Raw genomic sequence first — 20,459 nt, forward strand, 5'->3', positions numbered from 1 at the left:
AGCTCAGGCACAGGCAGATGGGGTAGATTTTGGAGCAAAATGCAGGATCTCATGTTCCACTGTGTGAGCTTTGGCATAAACATCCTCAGCGAATTTGGTGTGAAATCCAAAGTCCCGCATTTCTTTACCAATATCTGGTGAGTGTGTTTGGAACAGACATAATGGTTATGGATGCAAACAGAAGAGTAGTAACCCGCAGTAGGGGCTGAAATCGGCTACAGTATTTCAACGGGTGGATTTCGGCCTCATGTGGCCTTAGTCTTAGCTTGCCTTTTTTGATCAGGAACACAGTACCTTAAATATTGGGCCATACATTATTTCCTCAATTTTCAAAGTACAAATATACCGACCTGTATCCAACCGGATTACTCAAGCAATACTGAAGATTTATTTTCAGTATATTGCTGAGGCAGAAAGACCTTATCCAGTTTCAACTGTCAAATATTCCTAGAGAAGTCAATATATTTCAATATTGAGTCAATCAGCTTGACAGACCAAAGTTCAGGTTTGCTTATCAGAATAAACAGCTTGCGTCCTAACTTGATTTATAGCTGTTCCAGGATCAATAGCAATTGTTTGGACAACAAAATGGCCTGATTAGACATGTGTTAGGTAATGAGAATGTTTTACTACTGCCCTACTACTGTTATATTTTAATCTACAAATTATTCATTTCACATTCTAGTTAAAAGTAATTTCGATTTCATTGTCTTCATTTGCAATGTTCTCGCTGCTTCACACAGTCTAGCAGCTTTTAGGGCTCTTATACACAGATGTCTTTTAAACGCATGCAGAGCACGAAAACCTTACATATTGCATTTAAACAAGTTTTTTTTTAAGCAACTTAAGGTGGTCATACACGGGCAGATAAAGCTGCCGATATCGGTCCTTTAGACTAATTCTGCAATTTATCTGCCCTTGTATGGGGGCTTCCGACGGGTCTTCCTGATCGATATCTGGCCACGATATCGATTGGGAACGGTTTAATTCCTCTGCCGACCGACCCGTTGGAGCCCATTGTCCCTCGTTGTAATCCGATCGATCGGCCCTAGGGCCGTTGGTGGTCATATCGTTGAAAGATCCGCTTGTTTGGCAATGTTGCCAAATGAGCGGATCTCTTCATGTATGGCCAGCTTTAGTGAGTTTTTTCCTGTTCCAAATGAAGCCTGATGTTCTATTGATAACTGAACACTCATCAAGCACAAAAAAATACAACATGATGCGTCAAAAAAACAAAACACAAATGAAGTAAAACGCAATTCAGAATGCTCATGAGTACAACCAGGTAGACTATAATGAATGCGTTTATTTGCGATGTTAACTGCATTAAAGAAATGCCTGCATATAGGATATATTTTTTCAAAAGTTAATAGTGCTGCTCCTGCAGACTTCTGCACTGAAATCTGTTTTTTTAATTGACATTTCAATTTAAGCTGCCTATTGTTCATCTATGACTTATAGGGGCAAATTCACTAAACGACGAATCGCCTAACGCTAGCGTTAATTCGATAGCGTAGCGCATTTTCGTTAATTCGCCGATTCACTAACGGACGCTGGCGTAAATTAGCTAGTGTTACTTCGCACCCTTACACATAGCGAATTTGCGCAACAGACGTAACTATGCAAATTCACTGATGCGCGAATTATTCTGAACGCTACCTTTTACGCCAGACTTCCTTCGCCACCTCAGCCCAGGCGAAGGGCAATAGAGTAGATAGGGATTGCTTCAAAAAAAGTTCAAATTTTTTCTAAGTCCCAAAAAACGCTGGCGTTTTTTCTTTTTTTAATGGCGATAGGCTGAAAAAGATCGAAATTTTTTTTGGGGCTACCCTCTTTCTCCCCTACATTTCCTAACTCATGGCACCTTAACTATACAGTGGGCACATGTGTAGGGCAAAATAAAAATTTTAATTGCCGTTTCCCAGGCTTGTGTAGTTCTGCTACATATACCTCCATTGTAACTTCAATTGGGCGCTGTATGCAAATTAAGCATCGCTAGCGTAACTTCGCGAATTAACGCTAGCGCAACTTCGCAACCTTACGCTTCCCCTGAGCGCAACTTTGGATTTTAGTGAATTTGCGTAGCGCTGGCGAAAATACGCCTGGCGAAGTGTGGCGAATCGGAAGCTGGCGCAACTACGAAGTTAATGAATTTTCCCCATAGTCTCCTCATACAGACTTTAAATTAATATTGTCCTCAGCCGACCTGTTGTTTTATTTCTGCTGAGCCACCCTGCACTCCACCTTTAGTTATCAACAATATCCTATTTACAAAAAATAACAATACGAATTTCAACCTGTCTAAGCTGGAAGCCAAGTGCCAGAAGCTCACATAGCCATATGTCTTTCAGCGCTCTCTTGGTTCCATTTTAAGCCCCCTGCATATCATTAAACATAATTAAATTAGTAAAATTCCTACTGATAAGTTTGGGTGCATTTTATTAACTAATTGTGTAGCCCCAGGAGATCAATAGTATTTTGACTTCTTCAGGCATTTACATAATAAGGTCCAACTATATTATAAAACCTAGCTAGACGTAAAAGGCTCTATTTCAGTTGAAATGGGAAGTGTAGGTGCAAAGAAAGTAGAAGAGAACAGCCTATTACACTATTTAATACAAAATTAAAGGTGGTTGAAACTATAGTACATGCACAAAATGGTAAAAGGGTTATTTACTGCATTATAGAGCCAAGATTTATGCTGTTTGTTCTAAACATACGATTGTCTGCATTTTAATTCTCCAAAGCAGACAGCATCAGAACAGTGAATTCAATCAAAGATTCATGCGGTAATGCGGATAAAGAAGAGGTTAACATCTCGGTGGGGGTGATACACAACTCCAAAGCAAAGTTAAATAAAGATCTGCACAGTTGGATCACTTTCTCTAAATGATTTTATGAGAGGCAGCAGTGACACTGTAAACAGCTCTTAGTGGGACATACAAACCCTAGGAAGCTGCGAAATAATGTCATGGAAGAACAATCAAGAAGGCTTCATGATACACAGTGACTACAAAGAGACGTCTTTTAAGTCTGTGAATCTGAAGGCTGTTATACTCAATTGAGAAGAAGAATATGCAGCAAAAGAACAAGTTAATTCTCTGGAGTGTTTCTTTACAGAGTAAATGGAAAATATTGAGCAAACAGCTGATTGTCAATACATGTAGATGGGATTATTTACAGTTAATGAGGTGTATCACAGCAAGTCTTTCAGCTGCTTCCAACCTACTAGATCCATAATTAAAGGGGGTATCTTACATAATTAAAGATGCCATTTTGCTAATTAATTTACTGCAAAATACACTGGCAAAACATATTTTAGGACCAGGCTTATTGTACATAGGTTTATCCAGAGAACCACCCATTATATTGGCTGCTGATAGATGAGAACAGGATTCAGGGTAAAAAAGACTTACCTTTTCTTCATCAGCAAACATAGGAATATCATGAAATGGTGATATATATTGGCCCTTGCAGTTCTCTGGAAAAGAAAAGAAAAGTAAATATTTCCTCCCAACTCATTATTTCAGCTCAGAAATAGTTATATCATGTTTTATTCATGAAGCACCAACATATTCTGATATTCTAGAAGATAAACAGAAATGGGAATCCAGGGAAATGGTGACTTTGGGCTTAAAGAGAAAAGTTACTTTTAATGACATACCTGCACCTATTCTTAACAATTCTTAACAATTGTACACTTGTACTTTATTCTGCCCTGCTGAAAATGTTGTCTGGTTGTCTAAGTCGCTGACCATAAAATAAAAAATAAAAGACACAAAAACACTGTAGGGTGTCAATTTTCGAAAGTTTTTGTGTATAAAGCAGCTTGAGTCAATTAAAAAAAAAAGCTTTACAGTAAATAATATCCAACCCCAAAAATTTACATTTACATTTTACATGACTTGGGGCAGCTGGGAAATTGACAATATGTCTAGCCCCATGTCAGATTTCAAAATGGAATATAAAAAAAATCTGTTTGCTCTTTTGAGAAATGGATTTCAGTGCAGAATTTTGCTGGAGCAGCACTATTAACCGATTCATTTTGAGAGAAAAAAATTCCCATGACACAGTGAATGTAGAGATTATTAATATTATTTTCATTTTTTATTTTTTCTACAATTAGTCATAGAACCATGACATTTGACTTTCAGAACAGCCACAATCTTCCCTGAAAGGTCAAGATGTGAGCAGTTATTTATACACGAAAATCCTATCAAGTGATTACAGCACTGGATAATGCTCCCAGCTCTTGGGGCAGCATTAGTAGAGAATGAACAGCTGCAAGCATATGATTATAAAAGGACAATAAGGAAGAACGTAAGCTCTAATTTGCAGAGCCTTCTTTACTTACAAATACTGACCAATGCGTGAAGTAATCTTTATGTTTGATGTGTATACCTGTCGGTCATAATACTGCAAAACAATGCTTTTCACAAAAGCTTCCGTGTTATGTATGAATTGTGGAATACGTATCCTATTATAACTGCAAGAAACTAGTCTGAAAGGAGGAATTTTGTGTGGAAAAAAAGAAAGTGCCAGTGCATTATACTCTGTTAAATATAAAAGGAAAGTGCTTAAAGTCGTATTTCAGAATGATTTAATAAAAATGTTTGTAAAAACCCTACTAGTTTCTCCCATCTGTTCCGCTTTCTGTGGCCTCCTTTCCCAGGCTGTGCAGGGGAGCCAACGGCTCTCAAGACACTGCACTGTAGGATAGGAACCAATCAGCAGCTAGCTAGGTGGACCTGACAGGAAACTGAAGCCTGTCTTTGCATGTGTGACCACAAGGCTGTGATTGGCTATTACCCTCCTACTAGGACTGTAGCAAATATATAGGGAGCTACAATAAAAGGGCAATTTTTTTAAACATAATAATTTTTAGCCTATCGTAAAACTGCCACTATACTATTACCTACAAGATTATGTTTTGTGTTTTACTTATCCTATAGGTCTACTTCAACAAAAGTCTTTTGAATGTGAATAAAGGCATGGCAACCAGCTTAGAACTGCAGAAGCAGTAATACACAGGAGAGCAATTACACACAGCAGGGCTAGTTCAGTTTTAGGAAGAAAGAATTTCAGCTAAAGATACATAGTGGTAAAGGTAAAGTAATAAAAAAGGGCATGCCTGTTAAACAATGCAGAGAAATTTATAGCTGACTCACTACTGGCTAAATGACCTGTGCGTGAATTACGCAAAGGCCAAAGTACAAAGAAACAGAAGAGGGAAGAGGTTAGCAGAATCCTGCAGTGATCACCACTGATACAAGAAATTAACTTTGCACGTGGCAATATAGAACAGACCCAAAAAACGTTACTATATGTGGAGCGCATGGCTTCAGTACCCAAACCACTAAATGCAATTATATATATCCTACAACTAAAAATAATAATTTAAGTGAAATACAAAATTCAAAAGCAAAGCTTGGGTCACTAAACGGACTTCAAGCTATCCTATATAATAAAGTTGAAGTGCCTCTGCGTCCAGTCCCTGTGTCCGTGGGACCGTCTCTGGCGAATTCGTCCAGTCCCTGTGTGACCGTCTCTGGCGAATTCGTCCAGTCCCTGTGTGGGATTGCGCTACTGCGCATGTGCCCCACGGACCGTCTCTGGCGAATGTTTGACTACATATGTTCTAGCGCCCATTAATTTAACGGGCTTAATGTCTAGTATCTTATATCAATGCCAATCTGAAACATTGTATAATAAATGCCATTTATAAGAAGGGTTTCCATTAATTTTATTGCTTCCTACAGGTAAGGTAGTTCCCATGAGAGTTCATTCCAGCAAATATACCCTGGTAGTGGCTGTACTGGCCAGCGGTGTCAAACACCACTAGTCTTTAAAGGGGTTGTTCACCATCAAACACTTTTTTTCAGTTGGTTTCAGAAATAAAGACTTTTTCCAAATATTTTTCATTTTCTATGTAAGTCTAATTTTTCACATTCTAAAGCAGCTCTGGGAGGGGGGGGGTTCTCCAACCCTGTAAACGGTTATAAATTGATATATTTAGTTGATACATTCCTTATCTTTGTCCCTGCTAAGCAGAATCCATGAGTTTCATTAAAGGCAGCGGTTATAATTGATACAATAATTGCTAATACTCCAGATATGCTGCTGAGAAACACATCAACTAAATGTTGCAAAATTTGAACAGTTTAGAGTCTGTGCCTGAATTACTAAACTGCCAGACAAACACCAGAGACAGGGACATTAAACTTTAAACTTAGATTTTGGGGAAATAAAGAAAACAAAAACTCTTTATTTCTGCTGAACAATCTGAAAACAACTCAACTGAAAGTGTGAGTGAAGCACCCCTTTAAAAGGTAAGTCAGCATGTGGTTCTGTCTATTTGTGTTAGGGGTGGATGGTGCTGAAGAGCCTAGGAAGATGACCTCTACAAGTGAGAGATGATTTACGTAGATAGTTAAGCAGCCTGAAGCTCCAATGAGCAGATGTTTCCTGGGTAATCAAGTGTACATTCTTAGGGTCGGGGCACACAGGCAGATTCGGGGAGATTAGTCGTCTTCCCGTTCTGCCTTCCGCCGACTGAATGAAAATCGCCTGGCGGCAGGCACTCGGAGCGCTTCATTTTCCGAAAGTCGCCCAAAGTTTCCTCATGAGGAAAACAAAGAGCTCCGAGTGCCTGCCCTGGCGACTAATCTCCCCGTGTGCCCTGAACCTAAGGGATAAAGAAACATCATACTGAATTTCCAATGTAATGACCTCTAGAAGTGAGAGATGATTAACGCTGTTAGTTCAGCAGTCTGAAGCTCAAATGAGCAGAGCAGAAGTTTCCTGGGTAATCAAGTGTATAGACTTAAGCTGGCCATAGATGTTGAGATTTTTAAAAGATCAGATCCTGATCGCGAGACCACTATCTTCTCAGAACGATCGTACGAATTTACCATCAACTAAAAAGACCAATTTGCCAGGAAAACAAAGGGGAGCTGCCTGCTTGGCCCTGCAAACATAGATAGATTGCACTGGGACCGACAAAGATTTTTTGACCTGGCCGATCAATTTCCTGACAGATGTCGGCCGAAAAATCGTAAGATGTACGATAGTTCGAATCCCACTAACCGCACGATAATTTCAAAGGATTGGTCGGGTTTCCCTAAAATCGGTCGTTCGGCAAGAAGAATCGTCGCATCTATGGGGAGCTTTAGGGATAAAGAGACATCATACAGAATTCCCAATGTAAGGGTTTTTTACATAGGAATAGGAAATATTCAGGCGAGTACCATCCACTAGCTGAAACGAATATCCTGAGTCATAAGAGTTAACTTGTGAAAGATTTACGGATTTATTTTATTCTACTAGTCGAAATTCCAGCAAATACAACTTTTACTATTGTTTTAAGAACCACAGACCACCAAGTTATTTGTACAAGTATATTATATCAGTGTGAATAATCCTTCATTTTCATGCATGCATGGATCCACCTAAGAGAGAGAGAGTTCTGTGTAACACATGCTCTACTAGGGGTTACAGGAAATTGTATTCCAGTCATGCTTAACTACAAGGGCAGTGTCCTCTGTACAAATGTAGTAGAGTACAGCACTGAATTTACAAATCGCATTACACCAGATTCCAAGTTAAAAAGCAACAGCTATTTAATGGTATAATTAGAAAGACAGTGTACAATACAATGCGATTTCCAGAGTCACTTTTTATCTGCCACTTACTTGTAAAACAGGCAAAATGATAATGCACTGTAGCAATAAAAATATCATAGATATAAACTGGCATAGTTAGTAAACTGTTAGGAACAAGCATAAAAGAAATTAATTACAGTGATTAACTACAGACTAATGTCAGAAGGGTTCTAACCCTGCTGCTAGACTTACAAGTCTATCACCACTTTGATATGCTCACTGACAAATTGTAAATACTCTAATTCATTATAAAACAAAACAACTGAGAAATATATAGTGAATAAAGTACCTCTATTGTAAAATATAAGGTTATTATAAGTCACAGAGGAGTTCCATGACCATATTAAAGTACGAGGCCGAGTGCTTTTATAGAGGTCATGGAACTCTGAGGTTACTTCTAATATCCTCATATTTTACAACAAGGGGTACTTTATTTATTATAATACACAAGTATTAGTGAGTCATGTGACAAAAATGACACTACTCACCGCTTATAACTGATTACATCACTACTCACCGTTTATAAGGATATCATTTACAAGATATTCATGGCTTTTGTTTATCATATAAATATATGCATTACCACGTGTAACTGTCCTTTTACATGAAACTGCTTGTTTGCATAGTGACACCGTACATTACACACTCCATTCTTTGTAGAAGCAGGCTTTAATCCTATTCCAACATTATTCTAAATATACTATGAAAGAGGATTACTTACAACCCTGAGTAAATATAAAATTTGCAGTTTACTGTAGGTCGCATTTACTAACAGACTAACTTGCACAAATGCAGTTGCTACCACTTAAGAACTTGAATTCATTTCTGGTAGACTATTTGATTAAGGTTTCCAAATTTAAGGTTACCAGATCACTTGAAAATTCAGGGACGCGTCAAGAAAATCCATCTAGTAGGGCAGCAATGATTGCAAAAAAATCAGAGGCAATCCCTGAAGCCCTGCATTTTATTAGGCACATCCTTAATTTTATGTGATCTGGTAATCTTTGACTAATTTGCCCCATCAAGTAATCCTTAGCAACCAGAAGACTGTTCAAAGTTTATTGCTGATTGATTGCTTTTGCATCTGGGCATATTTGCCCAGATTACTAAATGAACCCTACAGTCTCCTGAACACATAGATCAGTTGAATGCAGCCAAATACAATATAATTCATTTTGGATATCACTGTAAGTAGATCACTAATCAAAATAACCCCCTAATCAGAAACATACAAGAAAGCAATTCCAGTGCTATAGATGAGAATGGAATCTGTTGCTGTTCCAGAATCTGAAACAAATAGGAGAAAGGCAGCAGCAATTCAAATTTAACTGGGGAGAGTAGTGTATATATATTTATGTTTGACTGCACCTAACTTTTAGTGCTCTGTATGTTACACACTGCAAATAGCAGCTCCTTTATTTCATGCATTACAATTTCCTTCTTTTAAAAAATCCTTAAAACTCCTATGACTCCTATAGTATAGACTCCTATAGTAAATTGGTTCTCCAGAAAACCAGTTATTCAGACAGCTCCAAAATAAGCAAAGAAAATCCACATTGGCCTATTAAATAAAACAATTCTTCACTTGTTTTTACCGGTGTTTCCCTGTGGGGGAATACATAAAAAAGCAGCCCTGTATTTTCTAATAGTTTGCAACTTGATGCGTTCTACATGCATTTGCCAATTACGGCACACTAGTGGGTACACAGTAACTAAATAGACTGGGCTGTGTTTCTTTTGATCACCTAATAAGATTAGGTAAATTATATACACATAGATCATTTAGTCCAGGCACAGGAAAGTGACCAAGGTTATAATGTAACAGCATTTATACGCTTGTAATACAGGCATGGGAGCCTTTACCTGAAAAACTCGTTATATAGAAAGCTCCTTATTACAGAAAGGCCATCTCCTACAAATTCTATTTTATCCAAATAATCCAAATTTTTATAAACTATTTCCCTTTTCTCTGGAAAACAGTATATTGTACTTGATCCAAATGAATATAATTATTCCTTATTGGAATCAAAACCAGGCTATTGGGTTTATTTAATGTTTACATATTTTCTAGTAGACGTATGGTATGAAGATCCAAATTACAGAAAGATCTGTTATCCACAAACCCCCCGGACCCGAGCATTCTGCATAACAGGACCCATACCTGTAAGGGTAAGGCCAGACGAGGAGATTCGGGGAGATTTTGTCGCTTGGCGACTTATTGCCACGTCTTTTGCGCGACTATCTCCGCAAACTGCCTCACTGAGGCAATTTTGGGCGACTATTGAAAACGCATCGCCTCGTGTGCATTAGCGCAGACGATTTTGCGCTGTAGCCTATGGGGAAAAGACGCTGAGGCAGTTCGGGGAGATAGTCGCGCAAAAGACGTGGCGATAAGTCGCCAGGCGACAAAATCTCCCCGAATCTCCTCGTCTGCCCTTACCCTAAAAGAAAACACGTTAAAACTGAGAGAAGAATATATTATTTTGCTCTCACATATGTCTCGGACTCTGAACCATATACTTGTGTTTAGTTCTGTTCAGTGGCACACACAGTCAAAATACATGGTCTCATAATCCTCTAATCACTTATTAGCATGGCCATTGATCATAACGTTAACAAAACATGATTTTTTTTAGCCCTTCATAATCAGTAAAAGTCAGGGCGCATTGTCTTGTATACCATCAAAAATGTATTTGAAAGGTAAACTAGTGATTCATGTATATTAAAGAAAAAATACTTATATGGAAAATCAATAACCAAAAACTGATTCCATATCTGTATGACCCTTACCGGATACTGTCAAAAATGATGGTGAACAAAATGGAAGTAAAGATGGTAAAGGAAACACTACAATCTATTTCATGCAGGCTGCTAGAGTGGCTGGGCCATAAATATATTGGCACGTGGCACCATTTTTCGAGGTAACCACCTCAGACTTGCATTGAAACCACCTTACAAGCATTTATGCCAGTGTTTATGAGATGAGCTCTGCCTGAAACATTTTGTATTCTGCCTTCGTTTGCCGCTTACATGCATCTTCTGCGTGATTAGAGCCCCGGAAGAATTGAGTGTGTTTCATCCTGCGGTGTAACATGTTGCATTCCACCTGCGTTCCACACTTGCATGCGTCGGTGTGCGTACATGCCCCTTAAAAATAATAAATTGCATTTGTCCTGCACTCACCTGCAGTGGAATGCTTTAAAATTAACTGAAGTGGAACGCAGGGCAAAATGTCCATTTCTATAAGCACTACATGGAAGCCTTTACTGGATGCACAATTGTGTGTGTGTTTGTATATATGTGCCACACCCATGCACAACAAGGGATGGTCATCCGGAACAAGGAAATTTAATTTATGTGACACCGCCTGACTATAGTTGTGTCAGTGCTGCCCAACTTGTTTCATATAATGGAAACAGACTCTAATAAAATCATTTTCCATGGAACATTAAAATAAGCTTGAGACCATAAAAAACTCAGCTATATTGTCATTCTATTAATGGATGGAGTAAAATTGGTAAATCTTCAGTACAGAGAATAAGCTTTGCAAATAAGGTTCATGTCCCAGACATGTTATATTACATCCACAATATAGGAGGCTGTACACTAATTACTGACTGACAACATTCATTAGGGGCAAGAAAAAACAATGAATGAATGAGATTACCATATGTTCAACTGTGGAATTAAATAGATTACAGAGGACACTTGCCAGGAATTGATGGAATAGAATGCAGTCTAGCCATTGTTTAATCTTTACTGAAAGCAGTTCCATCATCCAAATCCTCCAGTCACAGCCTGATCACTATTTCTGTCTAAAGCACCACCTGTACCTGAAGTGTATAGAATGATAATATCATAGGACTTATCACATTAAATGAGATCTGTTTAGCCAAAAAAAAAACCCAAAAAACAACATTATTTCTAAGTTGTTGCAGAACTGCAACTCTCTATAACCACCAACCATCAAAACATTTTGGCAATATGGTTCTAAAGTGATAGGTGTGTCAGAAGTTTCTACAGTTCCCACATTTTGCAGCATATCGTCAATGATTAAATTGTGAAGGGGAGCTGTAGCCTAGCACCCACAGAGATGGATCTTAAAGCAACAATGACCAATACAACTTTTCCACATTCTCCAGGGACAGTAATTGCAAGAGTGTGCTCTAATGAGATCCATTCTTGCTTTTTTTTACATTTAACCCTTTTCTATTTTTTCCATATGATCATCTCAAAGGCATTAAATCATTGATTCTCTATGACTACAGGAATACTGGCAAGCGACTATAGCATGGTGATCACAAAGAAAACTACTACATGACTAACACAGCATTAGCAGAGACGATTTTCAATGGAAAACCATGTGCATCTGCAATAAACACTGATTCCTATTGTTACTAGGTGTGAAAGAATCAGCTTTGGTGAAGATTTCTGACGCCCCTATAGGAGAAGGAAAGAGAGAATCACGGGGTGAATAGTTGCATTCTAGTCGCTCGTTTCCTACCTTTCAAGAAATGCTCAGGTCCTTCCATTTTCCAAGCACCCCCTGCACCACACTGGATGAGCACATGTGAAGTACAGACCTTTGACAATTTCTGTACTTTACATGCCTTCAGTCTACATTTATTTCAACCTATAGATCAGAATCACAAAAATAATTCCCCATGATCTTAGCGGCGTTTGTTATTTATAGGGAAGTATACTGTTCTGCTATAAATAACAAACGCCGCTAAGATCTGCTCTCTCCCATGGACTGCTACCTTGACGTGGTGGGAGGGCTTGAGTGTCTCAATAACCCAGAGAGCTATGCTGGCTGGAGCTTATACTCCTGGCAGGGCCACCCATGCCAGACAGGTCAAAGGATAGAGACCAGACGAAGTGCAGTCCCTGGCCCTCCAGGTTGGGGGTTGGGCTATGGGCCAACAACCCATTCTCGTTAAAAAAAAAATTTGTTACAGAAACCACAACGACACAATTAGAAAGCAACTTGGTTGGCAATGATTTCTCTCCAGCAGAGCTTATGACGCAATCTGGTGAAAGCCCTAGGGAAGCCAGTGCGCCGATAAATCTTCTATCAACCAAGACCAAAACAAAGATCGGAACATGGAATGTCCGCACCCTTTACGAAAGCGGTAAAACAGCACAAGTGACCAAGGAGATGGACCGCTATAAGATCACCATACTAGGATTATGTGAAACAAGATGGACAGGAAACGGACAACAACGACTGGCGAGCGGAGAAACTATCATCTACTCTGGCCCACAAAAACAGCACATGTATGGAGTTGGACTGCTTATGACAGAAGAGGCAGCCAAGGCATTGATGGAGTGGGAACCAATCTCAGAGAGAATCCTGTCAGCTAGATTCAAGTCCAAAGGAAGAAACGTTACCATCACTCAGTGTTATGCACCTACTAACACTGCAAAAGAAGAAGAGAAAGAAGAGTTTTACAGTGCATTGCAGGCAGCTATTGATAAGATACATAGAAGGGACTTAAAGATCCTCATGGGAGACCTAAATGCTAAAGTTGGGAAGGAAAACACCGAAAAAGAACTAATCATGGGCAAACATGGAGTGGGGGAGAAAAATGGAAATGGAGAACTCTTCATGGACTTCTGTGCTTTCAACGAGCTTGTCATTGGAGGCACCGTCTACCCGCACAAGAGCATCCACAAGAAGACCTGGACCTCCCCTGATGGAAAGACAGAGAACCAGATCGACCATATCACCATTGGTCGAAAGTGGAGGAGGAGTCTACTAGACGTCAGGGTGAAGCGAGGGGCGGATGCTGCGTCAGACCATCACCTAGTGCAGGCGACACTGAGGCTGAAGCTAAGGGCACACAGGGACCAGGCACAGAGGCCAGCATTCAAATACAATGTGCAGAGCCTGAAAGATGCAAATAAAGCTACAGAATACCAGTGCAGCTTGAAGAACCGCTTTGAGGCACTAGCAGAGTTGGAGAAAGAGATGGTGGAAGACCACTGGCTGGAGCTGAAGAAAGTCTGGAGGGATACCTGCCAAGAAGTCCTGGGGAAAAAGAACAGAAAGCACAAGGAATGGTTGTCATCGGGTACATGGGATCTTATGACTGAAAGAAAAGAACTCAAACAGAAGATGAATAATCGTCAAAATCATCAGGAAAAGATGGATCTCCAAGCACAGTATTGGGAGACAAATCGGATGGTGAAAAAGAGCTGTAGAGCGGATAAGAGGAAATTCATCCACGACCTTACAGAGGAGGCAGAAACGGCAGCGGGGAAACAGGACATGAAGCAATTGTATGAGATCACCAGAACTCTCGCAGGCAAGAACACACAGCCATCATGTGCAACAAAGGACAAAGAAGGCCACACCATTACCAACGAAGGCCAAGAACGAACGAGATGGGTCGAGCACTTTGCAGAAGTCCTCAACAGGCCACCTCTAGAGCAGCCTCCACTCATCCCACCAGCAGACAGCCTTTTGGACATCAACACCAACCCACCCAGTAGAGCCGAGATCATCACAGCAGTAAAAGAAATCAAGGCTGGGAAAGCAGCAGGTCCAGATGGTATCCCACCTGAAGCCCTAAAAGCGGACGTCATAACAACCACGAACATGCTATACCCACTGCTTCAGAAAGTCTGGGAGCAGGAAAGCGTGCCAAAAGAGTGGAGGGAAGGGCATCTGGTGAAACTTCCCAAGAAAGGCGACCTCTCCAACTGCAACAACTGGCGAGGCATCATGCTCCTATCTGTACCTAGCAAGGTACTCACACGAATCATGCTGCTGAGACTGAGGGAGGCTCTAGACAAACGACTGCGAGATGAGCAAGCAGGCTTCAGGCAGGACAAATCTTGCACGGACCACATTGCAACATTGCGCATCATCATAGAACAATCACTGGAATGGCAGTCTCCACTTTACACAATCTTTGTAGACTTTGAGAAGGCCTTTGATAGCGTAGATAGAGAGGTCGTCTGGAAACTTATGGCACATTATGGGATACCACCAAAATTCATCTCCATTATCAAACAACTTTACAACAACTCCACATGCCAGGTTGTGCATAAAGGAAAAATGACAGAGCCTTTTGAAGTGCGGACGGGGGTGAGACAAGGCTGCATGTTGTCACCAACCATCTTCCTGTTGGTAGTAGACTGGATTATGAAGAGTTCTACACAAAATGCCAACACAGGAATCCACTGGTCCTTCACTAAAATCTTGGAGGACCTAGACTTTGCAGATGATGTCAGCCTCCTGTCGCACAGACAACAAGATGCACAGCAGAAACTCACACGTCTATCAGAGGAAGCAGCAAAAACTGGCCTCAAGATCAACACTAACAAAACAGAAACCATGAGGATTAACAACCAGCAGCAAGATCAAATCCAGCTGCAAGGAGTTGACATTAAGGACGTGGACAAGTTTGTCTACCTGGGCAGCGTAGTAAGCAAGGATGGAGGAGCAGATGAGGACATCAGGAGCCGTATCAACAAAGCCAGACATGCATTTAACACCTTACGTCCCATCTGGAACTCCACTGCCCTTTCACAACAAACCAAAATTCATATTTTTAACACCAATGTGAAAGCAGTCTTGCTTTATGGTTCGGAAACCTGGAGACTGACCATGACAACCACAAGTAAGCTCCAAACCTTCATCAACCGCTGCCTACGACACATCCTACACATCAGATGGCCAGAGAAAACTTCCAACATCAGCCTATGGAAAAGATCAAAACAGATCTCCATTGACCGAGAAATCAGAAGAAGAAAGTGGGGCTGGATAGGCCACACCCTCAGAAAAAGTTCTGACAACATCACAAGGCAAGCTCTTGAGTGGAACCCACAAGGGAAAAGAAAAGTTGGCCGGCCAAGACAGACATGGAGGAGGTGCATGGAGGCTGAAATGAAGGCAGCCGGATGGACATGGGCTCAGCTGAAGAAGACCGCTGCGAACCGAGTTCGTTGGAGGAGTGTCGTTGAGGCCCTATGCTCCCCGCTGGAGCAAACGGACTAAGAGATACTGTTCTGCAGCCTTTGGTATAGTATACTTTAGTGGGGGCAATCATATCTAGTTACACCAACATCAGTAAATTACTAGCAACTTCACCAAATTTTATGTCATCTGGACTTAACCCATGCTAACATTACTCTCTCCAGAAGCCACCCACCATCCAACAGAACTGGTTTATGGCACATATGAAGTACTGTATGCCTCTACACCCTGGATTTACTACTTATAGATGGTGGCGCCAGGGTCATTTACATATCCAGCCTCTCTTCTGCTACCCCACTGACTCTTATCCCAATTAAATTCTCTTCTGTATCAGCCTGATTTAGTTTGCATAGTATTATTCATCCATGTCACTTCTCCAAACCAATTGTATGCATTTTTTCCTTTGCCTGGTGGATGACATTAAAAAAGGCACATGTAGTGCTAGCTGATACAGATGAAGGCAAGCAAAATCTGAATCCTCTGCAATGTGCTTCTAACATGAAGAAAAACAATTCTGACTCCAAATGAGCAATTAGACCACAACCAGATCAATTTTGCACTAGGCATTGATTTCAGTAACCCTTTTTTTTGAAGCAATCTAATGTATCTGCCAGTACAACTTTACATCTCTTACTGTACAAACCTCTTTTGTAACATGACAAGATTTTCATTCAACCAGGTCATGGTATATCTAGTATAAGTAATAACTGGACTTGCTGAGTAATCATTGAAAACGTTTCACTACTCATCCAAGCAGCTTCTTTGGTTCAACTGAAGAAGCTGAGAAGTGAAAGTCTTCATTGCTTACTCAGCAAGTCCAACTCTTGTAACCTTTACATATCTGAATAGACTGTAAGGGCTTATGCATAGGTGAGAGTGATTTCAGAAGGACCTACACTCCAATATCAGTGAACCATAACACTTTAATACTCATACTTGTGTTTCCAACGTTTCGGCCCACATTAGGGCCTTTATCAAGAACTTTATCAATGTGGGCTGAAAAGTTGGATGCACAAGTAGGAGTATTAAAGTGTGATGGTTCACGGATATTGGAGTGCAGGTCCTCCTGAACTATACATAATATAATTTGGCCGGGCACGTGCTTCAACCGAAGACAGATTTAGAGTGCAAGCAATTGGTTAAATATAAATAAATTTACTGGATCTCTGGCTCCAATTATTGCTCTACTTCTGATACCAAACTTACCTGGGATTGCCGCTTTAGGGTACAATTCCACGGGCAATTTTAAATCTGGTAGCTTCCATTCCGATGCTCTAAGATGAATCGCAGGCGTCACGTCGGATTCGCTGAATCCAAGGTAAGTAAGCTGTGGGCATCCGACATGACAGGACGGTCTGATGCAACGCCAGATATTCCTATTACTTGCCTTAGATTCGTCGCATCCAATGGGACGCCTTCGATTCATCTCAGCACGTTGGGAACGGAAGCCATTGCATTTGCAATCGGCTGTGGAGTTCTACCCTTAGAATAGGTTGTAAAAAATAAATAAATTGAATATGGCTAATTAAAAATAAAGATACAAAGTTTAGCTGGCATGCTAACCACTTCTGGGCCAGAGCACAGTGAGCAGGTAGCTAGAAGAATAAACAGTATGGCATAACACATACACAAAAGAACACAAAGTAGATTTAACTACTGCAACCTGAAGTATACAAAAAAAACATTTTAGGTTAACTTTTCTCTTACTCAGATATGGCTATTGGCTGGGGATCTGGTACCCACCTTCTATGTCCTTCCCTAAACCTCTCCTGTCAGGTCCACCCCTCTTACTGCTGGATTATTACAACAGACAGAGAAAATTGCATTAAGTAACTCCTCTGACTGTGACTATTAAATATAATAAAGTACAGCCTTAAATGAAAGATCTGTACCACCTGCTACTGTATTACAGCCTATCCTGACTCGGGGAATGCTGGGAGATGTGTCAGGTGTAAGATCCCAGCAGTGGCGGCGTCTGTCACAGTCATTATAAACATAGAGAAGGAGAGAACATTAATATTATACATATATATGTCTGTCAGTCACCCCGTTCACTCACTGAAGAAAAGCCGGTACTCCAGGCTGTTGGCCTTGGCCCTCTGCTCGACGCTGTATGACATGTTAGTGGTAGTGGTAGTTCTGATTAGCGCGACTTATTGTAAACCGGCAATGAGGACAGGCCTAGGGTTGCAGAGTTACCCTATGCACTGACGCGCCTCCTACTCACACTTCCTATTGGCTGAGCAGAAATAAGGCGCGGCTACAGCTCAATCGCCTCTCCGATGAGGCGTGTTTAGGGCACACCCCCACCTCCCCCACCAATGAATGAGCAGAGTGTGACGAAGCATTTTCCTACGGATGCCTCACATGTTACTTCATGGTATAGTGTCGCGCCACGTGGACGCACTGCTTACAGTGAAGAAAACCTGTCGGTGGCCCCTTGTCGCAAGGGGTTGCAACTTTATAGTGGAAAGACTAATGGCGGAGAGAGCTGGGAGGTCACAGTGCCATAAGGGCACAAGGGAAGCCTATATGACAAACATATGATGTAATAAGGGTTAAAACAAAGCAATAGTTCCACATATAAAGAAGATGTTGGCATGTGAATTACAAGTTCCGTGTGGCGCATGAAGGTAGCAGCAATTAGCAGGCTGGTTGTTAAAATATTTAACAATCTTTTCTGTGACACAGGTGTAGGGTTGCCACCTTTGGTGGCTAAACCAAAACAAAAGGGGCGTGGCAGATAGCATTGGGGGTGGAGCAGTGATCTTGGGGTGGGCATGATGACATCAGAGGCAGGCACAATGATGTCGTGGAGCAATGATGCTGTGTCAGGGTTATTACATCACTTATATGCAAATGGCTGGATTTCTGTCCTGTTTTCGCAATGGTGTAAATGGGACAGTAAGTTTTGAACAGACAGCCCTTTGACAAACTGAGATGTCCAGTTGAAACCCACACGGCTGGAAACCCTGCCTCAATCTATTCTGCCCCATGAGTAAGACCAATCCTTTAACTAGGTATGGGATCTATTATACAGAAATCAGTTTTACAGAAAGCTCTGAAATACAGCAATGCTCATTTACAAAAAATATTTCTTATTTTTGATTGATTTGCTTTTTTTCTGATTCTTTAATAACAAGAAATCAAATGTACTTCATAGTAACTAAGCCATGTCAAGGTGAGTATCTTGGTATTTAATTGGTTTTCATTTGGCCAGATTAACGTTCGGTTTTCACAAGGCTGAACACCGAACATAAAGTCAAGACCCGAACAGGCCTTAGAAAAACTGAACTGTTTGGGTCAAAACCGAACAGGTGGCAACCCTACACAGGTGTATTACTTATATCTGTGCCATAGTAACTTTTATCACATACACTCACTGGAGCCTACAGTATTCTGCTCTACACAGTTGCCTAATATGTAAAGTAGAATAAGGGTCACATGACATGCAGGAGCATTGCACCCTGAGTGCCACCCTGAGGTACATGCCATCTCCTCAATGCTTAGTTGGAGCCCGCGGGTACATTGCTAGTGCAGAGTGAGCAAAAGCAGTATCTGCACTATAAAAGCTAAAATTACAGTTTAAAAATCAGAATTTTGGTTCTTGAAATTACCAGGAGCAACTTTTTACTAAATTTGCCTCATGGCAGCAGTGCCCCGATAACGTGCAGCAAATCTGTATTTGGCCTGGATGGCCGGGGAAGATGCCAATAAACAGGTCCAGGTAGGATCACTGCTTGATATGTCTGGGTCAGGCACAGGCAGGGCCACCGTTAGATATCATGGGCCCCCTGGGCCCCAGCCCCACCCCAAATTCCGCCCACTCCACATCACAGTTAAAAGACCACATAGACGTCACACACACAAGCTATAAAAAGCTATTGAGAACCAGGGCCACCCTATTAGTTAAAAAAAAATATTGGCGCCAGGGCCCCCATAAAAGTTTTTTTTTAAAAAGCATTGGTTCCAGGGCCCCCCTTACAAGTTAAAAAAAATTGGGGCCCCAAAGAATATTTTTTTTAAAAAACATTGACGCCAGGGCCCCCCTTACAAGTTAAAAAAAATTGGGGCCCTAAATAATATTTTTTAAAAAAACATTGGCGCCAGGGCCCCCCCTTACAAGTTAAAAAAAATTGGGGCCCCAAAGAATATATTTCAAAAAAACATTAGTGGCAGGGGCACTTCCGCATACGGCAATGCCGTGCCAGTGCACATGCGCGGTACAGCGTATATGCCATTTCAAAACGCCAGCCAGTGCGCATGCGTGGAAGGTCGCACACGCATTAAAAAAACAACTAAACTGCAGCCACAGCTTAAGGACACAAGAGTCTAGACTAGGGGAAGGGCTCAGAAGAGGTACGTGCTTGGCGCCCCTCTGCCTTTGCACCATAGGCACGTGCCTCTTCTGCCTACCCCTAGTTCCGGCCGTGCTGGGCCCCCCTTCAGGCCCTGTACACTTGTACCTAACCCCTGTGCCCCCCTGATGGCTGCCCTGGGCACAGGTCTACCTTTCTATACTTTCAGCCATAAAATGCAGGGCCGGAACTAGGGGTAGGCAGAGGCGGCACGTTCCTAGACCACAAAGCTTGGGGGCGTCAGGCACGTAACTCATAAACAGCCTACCCCTAGTCTGCCACTGAAAAAGGTTAAAAGGGTGCTGCTCTCTGACGTCAAATCGTGCTGACACAGGCCTGTCCAAGCTAGTTTGCAGGGCTGCCATTAGAAATCACGGGGCACTATACAACAAAATTTTCAGATCCTGCACACCCAACACCACAGTTAAAAGACCACACAGACATCAGCACTAAAAA

General features: G+C 41.2%; 1 protein-coding gene across 1 annotated transcript in view; it reads right to left on the bottom strand.

Moving 5' to 3' along the window:
* The window catches only part of ppa2.L (pyrophosphatase (inorganic) 2 L homeolog), a 45,227-nt gene extending 27,405 nt beyond the window's left edge, over positions 1–17,822 (bottom strand). Inside the window, 2 exon segments of the mRNA NM_001092561.1 lie at positions 3,417–3,481; positions 17,705–17,822. Of these exon segments, the coding sequence (NP_001086030.1) occupies positions 3,417–3,481; positions 17,705–17,765 (126 nt within the window). The 5' untranslated portion in view covers positions 17,766–17,822.
* Between the last annotated feature and the right edge of the window lie 2,637 nt (positions 17,823–20,459).

The sequence above is a fragment of the Xenopus laevis genome, chromosome 7L, assembly GCF_017654675.1.
Source record: "Xenopus laevis strain J_2021 chromosome 7L, Xenopus_laevis_v10.1, whole genome shotgun sequence".
NCBI classification, from domain to species: domain Eukaryota; kingdom Metazoa; phylum Chordata; class Amphibia; order Anura; family Pipidae; genus Xenopus; species Xenopus laevis.